At 38.4% G+C, this 12,273-nt stretch overlaps 1 protein-coding gene across 1 annotated transcript; it reads right to left on the bottom strand.

Annotated features, from left to right (window-relative positions):
* Nucleotides 1-11,039: 11,039 nt before the first annotated feature.
* Nucleotides 11,040-11,993, bottom strand: LOC308531322 (olfactory receptor 4F3/4F16/4F29-like; the record flags this gene model as incomplete). Its single annotated transcript, XM_081108285.1, has 1 exon — nt 11,040-11,993. One exon carries the CDS (start codon nt 11,991-11,993, stop codon nt 11,040-11,042), a length of 954 nt encoding a protein of 317 aa, XP_080964411.1.
* Nucleotides 11,994-12,273: the final 280 nt, after the last annotated feature.

The raw sequence follows: 12,273 nt of genomic DNA, 5'->3' as shown, positions 1-12,273 counted from the left end.
GGAGAGCATTATGCTAGGTGAAATAAGCTAGTCAGAGAAAGATAAATATCACATGATCTCACTCATTTGTGAGTGGAATATAATGAACATCATAAATTGATGAACAAAAATAGATACAGAGGCAAAGAAGCATCGAACAAACTGTCAAACTACAGCAGGAAGGTAGGGGAAGGTTGGGGTGTGGGGTGATCAGCCAAAGGTCTTGTATGCATGCATATGAGCATTTCCAATGAACACAGATACTAGGGCGGTGAGGACATGTGCCGGGGAGGGGGGGGGGAGCAACGGTAGGCCAATGGGGGGAAAAGGAGACATATGTACTATTATTTGTAATACTTTAAACAATAATATAAATAAATAAATAAATAAATAAATAAATAAATAAATAAAACCTGTCTGGGTGTGAAGAAAAAAAAAAAGAACGTGGCCAAGCCAGTGTGACTTAGTGGTTGAGCTAAATAAATAAATAAGTAAATAAATAAATAAATAAACAAACAAACAAATAAATAAATAAATAAATCCTATATAGTAAAAGGGTAATATGCAAATTGACCTTAACAGCAGAACAACTGGGAATGACTGGTCACTATGACACACACTGACCACCAGGGGCAGACACTTAATGCAGGAGCTGCCCCCTGGTGGTCAGTGCACTCCCACATGGGAGGAGCTCTGCTCAGCCACAAGCCAGGCTGACAACTGACAGTACAGCGGTGGTGGTGGGAGCCTCTCTTGCCACCTCAGCAGCGTTAAGGATGTCCAACTGCATCTTAGGTCTGCTCCGCGCTGGCAAGTGGACATCCCCCAATAGCTCCTGGGCTGCCAGAGGGATGTCTGACTGCCAGCTTAAGCTCAATCCCCTGGGAGCGGGCCTAAGCCAGCAGGTAGTCATCACCCAAGGGGTCCCAGACTGCTAGAGGGTGCAGGCCAGGCTGAGGGAACCCCTCTGCCTCCCCCCCAAGTGCACAAATTTTTGTGCACCTGGCCTCTAGTAAATAAATAAATATAAAAATGGGCAGATGAACTGAAAAGATATTTCACCAAAGAGGACATACAGAATGCCAATCAATAAACATATAAAAAGATGCTCAATATCAGTAATTGCCAGAGAAATGCAAATTAAAACCACAATGAGATATCACCTCATTCGTGTTAAAATGGCTATCATCCACAAATGACAAGTGTTAGCGAGGATGTGGAGAAAAGAGAACATTCATACACAGTTGGTGGGAATGCAGACTGGTATAGCCACTATGAAAAATAGTATGGAGTTTCCTCAAAAAAGTAAAAATGGATCTGTCTTATGACCCAGTAATTCCACTTCTGGGGATTTATCCAAAGAAACCCAAAATGCTAATTCAAAAGAATATATGCACCCCTATGTTCATTGCAGCATTATTTTAAATAGCCACGATATGAAAGTAACTCAAGTGCCCATCAGCAGATGGGTATATTTTAAAAGCTGTGGTACAAAAAATGAATGAATTAATTAAAAAGTGTGGTACATATCTGTCCAATTTTCCCAACACCATTTATTGAAGAGACTATCTTGGCTCCATCGTATGTTCTTGCATCCTTTGTCAAATATTAATTGAGCATATTGGTTCGGGCCGATTTCTGGGCTCTCTATTCTATTCTATTGATCTATATGCCTGTTCTTGTGCCAGTACCAGGCAGTTTTGAGAACAGTGGCTTTGTAATACAGCTTGATATCTGGTATTGAGATCCCACCTACTTTGTTCTTTCTCAGGATTGCTGCAGCTATTCGGGGTCTTTTTTTATTCCAGATGAATTTTTGGAGAGTTCGTTCTACATCTGTGAAGTATGCTGTTGGTATTTTAATGGGAAGTGCGCTGAATTTATAGATTGCTTTGGGTAGTATGGACATTTTAATGATGTTGATTCTACCAATCCATGAACACGGTATGTTCTTCCATCTGTTTATGTCTCCCTCTATCTCTTTTTTCAATGTCCTGTAGTTTTCTGAGAAGAGGTCTTATACCTCTTTAGTTAAGTTTATTCCTAGGTAGCTTAATTTTTTTTGGTGCGATGGTAAATGGTATTGTTTTTATAATCTCTCTTTTTGAAAGTTCACTATTGGTGTATAGAAATGCCTCAAATTTCTTGGGGTTAATTTTATATCCTGCTACATTGCCAAATTCATGTATTAAGTCTAGTAGCTTTTTGATGGAGTCTCTAGAGTTTTGTATGTATAATATCATGTCATCTGCAAATAAGAACAGTTTTACTTCCTCTTTTCCAATTTGGAAGCCTTTTATTTCTTCTTCTTGCCTAATTGAAATGGATAACACTTCCAGTACTATGTTGAACAGGAGTGGTGAGAGTGGGCATCCTTGTCTTGTTCCTGTTCTTAGGGGAAATGGAAAATTGGACAGATATATTCAAGAAAATGAAACTAGGCCACCAACTTACACCATACACAAAAATAAACTCAAGATGGATAAAGGACTTAAATGTACGACAGGAAACCATAAAAATTCTAGAAGAATCCAAAGGCAACAAAATCTCAGACATATGCCGAAGCAATTTCTTCACTGATACAGCTCCTAGGGCACTTGAAACTAAAGAGAATATGAACAAATGGGACTACATCAAAATAAAAAGCTTCTGCACAGCAAAAGAAACCATCAACAAAACAACAAGAAAACCCACTGTGTGGGAAAACATATTTGCCAATGTCATATCTGATAAGGGACTAATCTCCAAAATTTATAGGGAACTCATACAACTTAACAAAAGGAAGATAAACAACCCAATCAAAAAATGGACAAAGGACCTAAATAGACACTTTTCAAAAGAGGACATTCAGAAAGCCAAGAGACATATGAAAACATGCTCAAAGTCACTAATCATCTGAGAGATTCAAATCAAAACAATGAGGTACCATCTCACACCTGTCAGACTGGCTATCATCAACAAATCAACAAACGACGAGTGCTCGAGAGGATGTGGAGAAAAAGGAACACTTGTGCACTGCTGGTGGGAATGCAGACTGGTGCAGCCGCTATGGAAGACAGTATGGAGCTTCCTCAAAAAACTAAAAATGGAACTCCCATTTGACCCTGTGATCCCACTTCTAGAAATATATCCCAAGAAACCAGAAATACCAATCAGAAAGGATATATGCACCCCTATGTTCATAGCAGCACAATTCACCATAGCTAAGATCTGGAAACAGCCTAAGTGCCCATCAGTAGATGAATGGATTAGAAAACTGTGGTACATCTACACGATGGAATACTATGCTGCTCTAAAATGGATGGAACTCTTACCATTTGCAACAGCATGGATGGAACTGGAGAGCATTATGCTAAGTGAAATAAGCCAGTCAATGAAGGAAAAATACCACATGATCTCACTCATTCATGGATAATAGAGACCATTATAAACTTTTGAACAATAATAGATACAGAGGCAGAGCTGCCTCAAACAGATTGTCAAACTGCAGGGGGAAGGCCGGGGCGGGTTGGGGGGCAGGAGGGAGGGGGGTAAGAGATCAACCGAAGGACTTGTATGCATGCATATAAGCATAACCAATGGACATAAGACACTGGGGCGTAGGGGAGGCCAGGGGACTGTTAAGGGGGAGGGGGGGAAGGACACATATGTAATACCCTTTGTAATACTTTAAGCAATAAAAAAAATTAAAAAATTTTTAAAAAGTGTGGTACATATATACAATGAATATAATTCAGTCATTAAAATAATAATGAAATCTTACTATTTCTTACAGCATGAATGGATCTTGAGCAGTGATGGCAAACCTTTTGAGCTCGGCATGTTAGCATTTTGAAAAACCCTAACTTAACTCTGGTGCCGTATCATATATAGAAATTTTTTGATATTTTCAACCATAGTAAAACAAAGATTTATATTTTTGATATTTATTTTATATATTTAAATGCCATTAAACAAAGAAAAATCAACCAAAAAAATGAGTTCACGTGTCACCTCTGACACGTGTGTCATAGGTTCGCCATCACTGACCTAGAGGATATTATGCTCAGTGAAATAAGCCAGTCAGAGGAAGACAAATACTATATGATTTCACTTACATGTGGAATCTAAAGAACAAAATAAATAAATAAGCAAAATTTAAGCAGGCTCATAGACACAGAAAGTGAACTGATGGTTGCCAGAGGGGTGGGAGTTTAGGGGAATGCATGAAAGAGTGAAGGTACAAATTGATAATTACAAAATAGTCATGAGAATATAAGTAAAGCATAGAAAATATAGCCAATAATCTATAGATATGAAACCCTAATATATAAATAGACCTAACGGCGGAACAACTGAACAACCGGTCCCTATGATGTGCACTGGCCACTAGGGGCCACATGTGGAACATGGCAGGCGTTGGCAGCAGGCAGCAGAGTTTGGAACGTGGTGGGCATTGGCTGCGGAGGGATGGTGGAGCAGGTGAGCTGGGGCAGCAGATCAAGGTGGGGCGCCAGGCGCTGTCATCGGGGCAAGCCTCTGGTGGCTCCTGTAAATTCTTTGCTACTGCAGTCCCACCTGGCACTTGCACCCACTACTGGTGCTGGCCCCAATCACTCCAAACTGTCAGCGGATGGGAGCAGGGCCAGCGCCATCAGCACGTGAGAGCGGCAGCCATGACAGTGGGGCTACTGGCAGAGAGGGGACAGGGAGCTGTGGCCAGAGGGGCCGGACGGGGATGGGGCGGATGGGCTGAGACCTGCCCCTGTGCCCACCACAACCTCACAGCCCACAGTTCCATTCAAGGTGCACAAATTCGTGCACTGACTCCTAGTATTGTAATAACTATGTATGTCAGTTGTGGTACTGGACATATCAAGAGGAACACTATTATGTAAAGCATATAATTGTCTAACCACTAAGCTGTAAACCTACAACCAATACAAAATAAAATTAAAAGAAAAATAAATAAAAATCACTGTAATAAATCATCTAACTCTACAACTCAAATAACTAGAAAGAGAGCAACAAGAAAAGCCCAGAGTCAGCAGAAGGAAGGAGATAATAAAGATCAGAACAGAAATGAATGACATAGAGACAAAAAAAAAAACAATACAAAAGATCAATGAAACCAAGAGCTGGTTCTTTGAAAGGATAAACAAAATTGATGAACCTCTAGCAAGGCTTACCAAGAAGCAAAGAGAGAGGACCCAAATGAACAAAATCAGAAATGAAAGAGGCGAAATAACAACAGACCCCATAGAAATACAAACGTTTGTTTAAAAATACTATGAACAACTCTATTCTAACAAACTAGACAATCTGGAGGAAATGTACATATTTCTAGAAAAATACAACCTTCCAAAACTTAATCAGGAAAATTCTAAAAATCTCAATAGTCTGATAACTATGAAAGAAATTGAAGCAGTCATGAAAAAGCTTCCAGCAAACAAAAGCCCAGGACCAGACAGCTTCATAGGGGAGTTTTACCAAACATTCAAGGAAGAACTAAAACCTATCCTCCTCAGACTACTACAAAAAATTCACGAGGAAGGAACACTTCCAAGCTCATTCTATGAAGCCAGCATCATCCTAATACCAAAACCAGGTAAAGACAACACAATGAAAGAGAATTACAGGCCAATATCCCTCATGAACACAGATGCCAAAATCCTCAACAAAATTCTAGCAAATCAGATCCAGCAATACATCAGAAAGATTATACACCATGACCAAGTAGGATTTATCCCAGGGATGCAAGGATGGTACAATATCCGCAAATCAATAAATGTGATACATCACATAAACAAATTGTGATACATCACATAAAAATCACATAGTCATAGAAGCACAGAGAGTCCCAAACAAGATGAACCCAAAAAGACCCACACCAAGACACATCATAATTATCATGTTTTCATCTCTCTTTCCCTCTCCCTTCTTCTCTGAAATCAATAAAAACACATTTAAAAAAACAAATAAAAAATTTTAAATGCTCAAAGTCAATAACATCTGAGAGATGTAAATCAAAATGACAATGAGGTACCATCTCACACCTCTCAGAATGGCTATAATCAACAAATCAACAAACGACAAGTGTTGGCAAGAATGTGGAAAAAAGGGAACCCTCATAAACTGCTGGTGGGAATGCAGACTGGTGCAGCCACTGTGGAGAACAGTATGGAGTTTCCTCAAAAAATTAAAAATGGAACTCCCAATTGACCCAGTGATTCCACTTTTAGGTATATATCCCCCCAAAAATCAGAAAGAACTTATGCACCCCTATATTCATAGCAGTGCAATTTATAATAGCTAAGATTTGGAAATAGCCTAAGTGCCCATCAGCAGATGAGTGGATTAAAAAATAGTGGCACATCTACACAATGGAATACGATGCTGCTGTAAAAAAGAAAGAACTCTTACCATTTGCCACAGCATGGATGGAACTGGAGAGCATTATGCTAAGTGAAATAAGCCAGTCAGATAAAGATAAGTATCACATGATCTCACTCATTTGTGGAATATAATGAGCAACATTAACTGATGAATAAAAATAGATCCACAGACACAAAATCATTGAACAAATTGTCCAACCTCAGAGGAAGGCAGGGGAGGGTGAGCTGAGCGTAGGGGGGAGTTGTTAAGATATCAACCAAAAAACTTTTATGCATATAAGCATAACCAATTGACACAGACAATGGAGGAGGGGTGAAAGCCAGGGCTGGATGGTGGGGGCAGCCTGGGAGATGACATTGGGGGTAAAAGGGGACATATGTAATACTTTCAACAATAAAGAATTTTTTTAAAATTCATCAAACTGTACATTAAAAATATTAAATAATAAATGGAATGAATACAGAAAATCTAATTTACAATTGTGTAAAGCATTTTTATAAACAAAAGGTAATCTATTTTTTCCCTCTCATTTGTCTCTTATAAGATCTGAAGTGGTTACTGTGCCTCAGCCCATTTATAAAACACTGGCACAAGTCAGAATTATGGAATTGATAAAATCAAGAAGTCTTGAGAGACACTTACAGGGGCATCCAGTGCGTCTTAAAAACTGATTCCATCAAAACTTGATTGGATCCACCTTGTTGGTTCCCTCATTCGTGAGTCAAATGAGTGACACATGATCATTTTATATTAGCCTTGTTTTTAATTTTTAAAAATTATACTTTGACTACTCTGAAGGTCCCACCAAGATATCCAAGTAGACTCACTTTCTAGAGCCAGTAGTAAACTATTTCCCAAGGAATGCAACTCATGGATGTTTAAAGCCAAGCATGACTCTTCTTGGTTCCCATAATGAAACATCACTAAGACTTTACCTCATTGACACCCTGATCTACATTTTGTTTTTCTGCTTGGTTGGTTTTCTGTTTTATGTGTTTGTTTCTGTTCTTGGCCAACTTTTTTCCAATCCTGGTTTGCCCAGGTCTAGGTTATTCCTCATTAGTCACAACTGAGATTGTTCATTTTGTTTTGTGATCTAATCATTGTTAATCTCTCTGTGGTGGGACCTATTCTCTATCAGATGACAGATTATAGACATTTTGGTTTGTTAGTTGGCTTTTGTGGGGTTTTTTCAGTCTTTTTGTCTGTTTCCATTTTTCAATCTGTTTGTCTTGTTTCCATTAGAAATAGAGATCCAGTGTGAGATTTTGTGTATCTATCTATACTTTTTAAATTTTGTAAATCTGAGTCTTGATCTGTAGCTGAAGTTCTATAACTAACCCTAGTATTTATGTGTATAAGTGTGAAATATTTTCCTAATTCAAATACATATTAATAAATTAAATATAGAGCCTCTTAAAGGAGTTCTGTTAGCATTGCTTTATGGGGATTAGTAAGTAATGACTTGAATCTAATATTCCCCAAATTTCCAAAACATAACGGAAACTGAATTACCACTGTTTTATATATGCCATCTTTTTCAGAGAAAAAATTCTCATATAAATTATGGCTCACAGCATTTTTATATGAGAATTCAAATAATCAAAATTAATTTTTGGACAACTGAATGGTTTGGTAACATTTTTAATAAAATAGCCATGGGTCTTCTCCCTGATCTTATCAGAAAGGCATATAAAGCAAGCATTTAAAATTACCAAAAATATGTAAAATTATGTGCTCAATCAACTGTAATTATAATTCTGACAGTTTTATAGTGAGTCCACTGAAATATAACTTCTAAGATCCTTAGCTATTTTAAGATTTTGGTTTAGTATTAATAAAGTACTTTGTGAAAGTTTGTTGGATAATCTATAATAATAAAAGTACAATATGCTAATTAAACCAGATGTCCTTCCCGATGACCATCCAGACAAAGCCGGGGCTGCAAGGGAAGCCCAGGCCCCAGGTGCCTGAGGGAAGCCGGTGACGGCAGCTGGGGGAGGAAAGGCCTACTCTTACACAAATTTCATGCATCGGGCCTCTAGTTTTTAAATAAGATGGAGTATGAAAACATTGGTCATTATGTGTGTGTGTGTGTGTGTGTGTGTGTGTGTCTTTACTTATACCCTTATAGAATGTCTATATCATTGGCTCATGTTAGTAAAGTGTTCCTTTTTGCTACTTTAAGCATAATGTTTACTGCCTTTAAGAATGCATAAATAGGATGTTGGTGGCAGTATGGGGTTATATTTCTGAGTGTTCCTGAACTTTGTTAGTCTACTGAAATCATTATGACAGACAATTCTCAATTATTCACCTTTAGGTTGACCAAACTTTAGTCAGGTTCCTCTGAGCCCTCTTGTCCACTAGGCCTCAACCTGGGGCCAATACTTGCTGGACTGGATAGCTCACTTTTAGCAAGAATATTACTAAATCAGTTTAGAGAAAAACCTCTCTTTTAATATCAAGTAAAATTTCTAAACCCTTACCCTTGATATCTGATCTCTTGGCCTGCCTCAGCAAGAATCATGTCAATTTAACAAGTGTTTTCCCTATGCTTAATGTCTCCTCTTAGTAATTTCCCATCCACCAACACACCCTTTCAATCTGCTCTTTGGGTATAAATTCCCACTGTCCTAATTGTATTTGGAATTGAGCCAGTTCTATACTGAGGTCTCTTTTCTCCTGTTACAGTAGTTCTTAATTAAAATCCATTTTTACCGCTTAACTACTATCAGAGTACTGTCTGTGAAATAAAAGTTAGTTACTTTAGTTAAAGTCATAAAGTGGATTATTGAGACTGTTCTAAAAGTAATTATAACCAAAAATTAAGGTTGACTATGCAAAGTAATAAGATATGATTTTGTTTATCAAGAGGAAAAGGAGGATAGCTTTATCTTAACATAAAATGTCTGGTTATTCCAGCATCTGAAAGAGGATAGTAAAAAACAAAACCCAATGAAGATAGAAAGCTATAGAATGCTCAGAAAGTAAATTCTGTTTGCCTTAGTATCTGAAAACAAATAATGATATATGTTAATATTTTGGCAATATTTGCAAAGCTTGGCTTTGATGTGTTTCTTTTTAAAAAGTCAGAAATGCTTTACCACAAAACACTATATTGAAGAAAAGACTGAAACTGGGTTTTCTCTCTGTTATAATGACATGACAAATTTATCTTGGTGTAATCTTAGGTAGTAAATGCTATTCTTTATTTTCTGTGTAATCTTCCAAGTTAGCAGAGATTCTTTAGTTTACCAAAATTATTTGTTGTGTCTTATGCTGACTATATTCTCCATTATTTTAAAAGTATAGTTAATTGCCTAGGAAAGAGCTAAAGTTCCTCTACTGTTTATTTTAAATATATTTGCACTCTGGTCAATAGGTAGCTATGCTACAACCATCTTTTTCTCTACACTACTGTTATAGGTTGATTTGTGTCCACCAAATAAATATGTTAAAATCCTTATCCCCAATACCTATGAATGTGACCATACTTGGAAATATAGTCTTACAGTATATGCAGATGTAATCAATTTAAAATTAAGTCATACTGGATTAAGATGGATTGGAATACATTTCTCTATGTTCTGAAGACCTTAAAGGAGTATGCCCTTTTGTGTGTTTCCAAAAAAAATATTTCATATAAACATTATTCGTTAGAAATTTGGAGTCAAGATTATTAAAATTGTTGGTTGCCGGGGTCCAACCCCAGCAGGTCCAGGGGTTCCCAAAGGTGTAGACGGAGTCGGCGAAGAAGGAATGACACGGAGACAGCATTCAGTTGATCAGCTGCCTAGCCAGGATCTCCAGTCAAGTTCTGGTCTGGATCTCCAGAGAGGTTCTGCTCTGGATCTCCAGCGAAGTTCTGGTTAGGATCTCCAGCCAGGTTCTGTGTCCATGTTCTCTTGCTAGGTTCTCCAGATTCTCCAGCCAGGTTCTGTAGCCATGTTCCCTCGCTAGGTTCTCCAGCCAGATTCTGTCCAGGTTCTCCAGCCAGGTTCAGTCACCAGGTTCTAGTCAGGTTCTCTTGCCAATTTCTGTAGTCAGGTTCAGTCCAGGATCTTTTGCCATGTTCTCTCCAGCGAAGTTCTTCTGTCTCTAGAGAACGTTCTGTGTAGGTTCTGTGCCAATTTCTGTCTCTCTCCATTCTGTCTTCTTACATCTGTATTTATACCAGTTGATTCCAATCCTATCAATCTCTATTACAAAGGTTAGGGCGTTTCTTATCTCCATTCCAGGGAGTAAGGATTATGTAGCTTAAGCATGATTGTTCGTAGTTAAAGTGATTAATTACCCACCTGGCATTTAGTTAAGGGGTTTTATTCCCTCCCTAACTTCAGGGGAAAATCCCTACCTGGGGAAACAACCTTTCTCAGAGACCTTGGTTAAAACACATAGTGCCAAGAAGGTGAGCAAACATATTAAGAACAGTATGCCATATATGCCAGGTCCCTTGAAACAGCAAGCATGGACCAGCTCCCGGCAGTTGGTTTACAAATACTTTATGTAACTCTCCCCTTTCAAAAATGAATGTCCCTCCCTTCTGAGTGAGAAACAAAATAGATTCTATATCGGTGTATATAATAAAATTAAAGAAGAACAAACAAGATCTTCTCTCTGAGTTTGACCATCAATGATAAATATCAACAATCAATGAGGGCTCTTCAGAATACAGGCATAACTTAAGAGATCTTCCTGTAATTCACCAGCTGTCTGCATACTCTCCCCATTGCTACTTTCATTTCTTGATTCCTGAATGTGTAAATGATAGGATTCAAGAAAGGAGTGAGAACTGCATCAAAGATGGCCAAAAACTTATCCAGATGTATGGAGGGAGATGGCCACGTATAGAAAAATATCAAAGGACCAAAGAACAGGACTACCACTGTGATGTGAGCTGACAGTGTGGACAGAGCCTTGGATGAACCAGCTGAAGAGTGTTTCTTAACAGTGAAAATGATGATGATATAGGAAATGATCAGCATGGAGAAGGAGCCAACAGAGATGAATCCACTGTTAGCTGTGACCATGATCTCTAGTTGGTAGGTATCTGTGCAGGCAAGTTTGATGAACTGAGGAAGGTCACAGTAAAAGCTATCCAGAACATTAGGACCACAGAAGGGTAATTTTACCACAAATGCCAATTGAACCATGGAGTGGATAAGGCCAGTCATCCAGGCAGCCATTAAAAAGAAAATGCACATTCTTGGGCTCATGATGGTTAGGTAGTGGAGAGGTTTACATATGGCAACGTATCTGTCAAAGGCCATGGCTATGAGCAGCACCATCTCCACACCACCAATGACATGGATGAAAAAGATTTGAGTGATGCAGCCACTAAAGGAAATGACTTTACGCTTTCTGAAAAGATCATAAATCATCTTGGGAGAAGTGACGGAAGAAACTCCCAGGTCAATGAAGGAGAGGTTGGCCAGCAGAAAGTACATGGGGGAGTGTAAGTGAGGGTCATGAATCACAGTGAGCATAATGAGGGTGTTTCCCATGATGCTTGCCACATAAAATGTGAAGGAGAGCACAAAGAGGAAAAGTTGGATCTCCCAGGAATCCGTGAGTCCCAGGAACACAAACTCTGACACTGCAGAGTGATTCGCTCCATCTGTTGGCTCTGTCGGCATTGCTACCTGAAAATGTAAATTGTAATAGTTATGTAATAAATTAAGAGGGAGATCAAAGTTATGAAAGCCTTTATCTACACTAGCATTAAAACTGACAGAATATGCCCAGGGCCTCTAAAATGTGACCACAGAGAAATTGGTGGCTTTCATGTGGAGTTGTTCTCTACTACAAAGTTGTTTCTGCATTTAATACCCTCTGTTTCTTCCCAGTATTGATGCCATAATATTAGTCATGACATAAGATGGTCAACATTAATAACAGGAATTCAGTCTCAAATAT

Source organism: Myotis nattereri, assembly GCF_964212035.1.
Source record: "Myotis nattereri genome assembly, chromosome: 1".
NCBI lineage: Eukaryota > Metazoa > Chordata > Mammalia > Chiroptera > Vespertilionidae > Myotis > Myotis nattereri.
The sequence above is the reverse complement of the archived record's forward strand: the minus strand, read 5'-3'. Positions and strand labels throughout refer to the sequence as shown.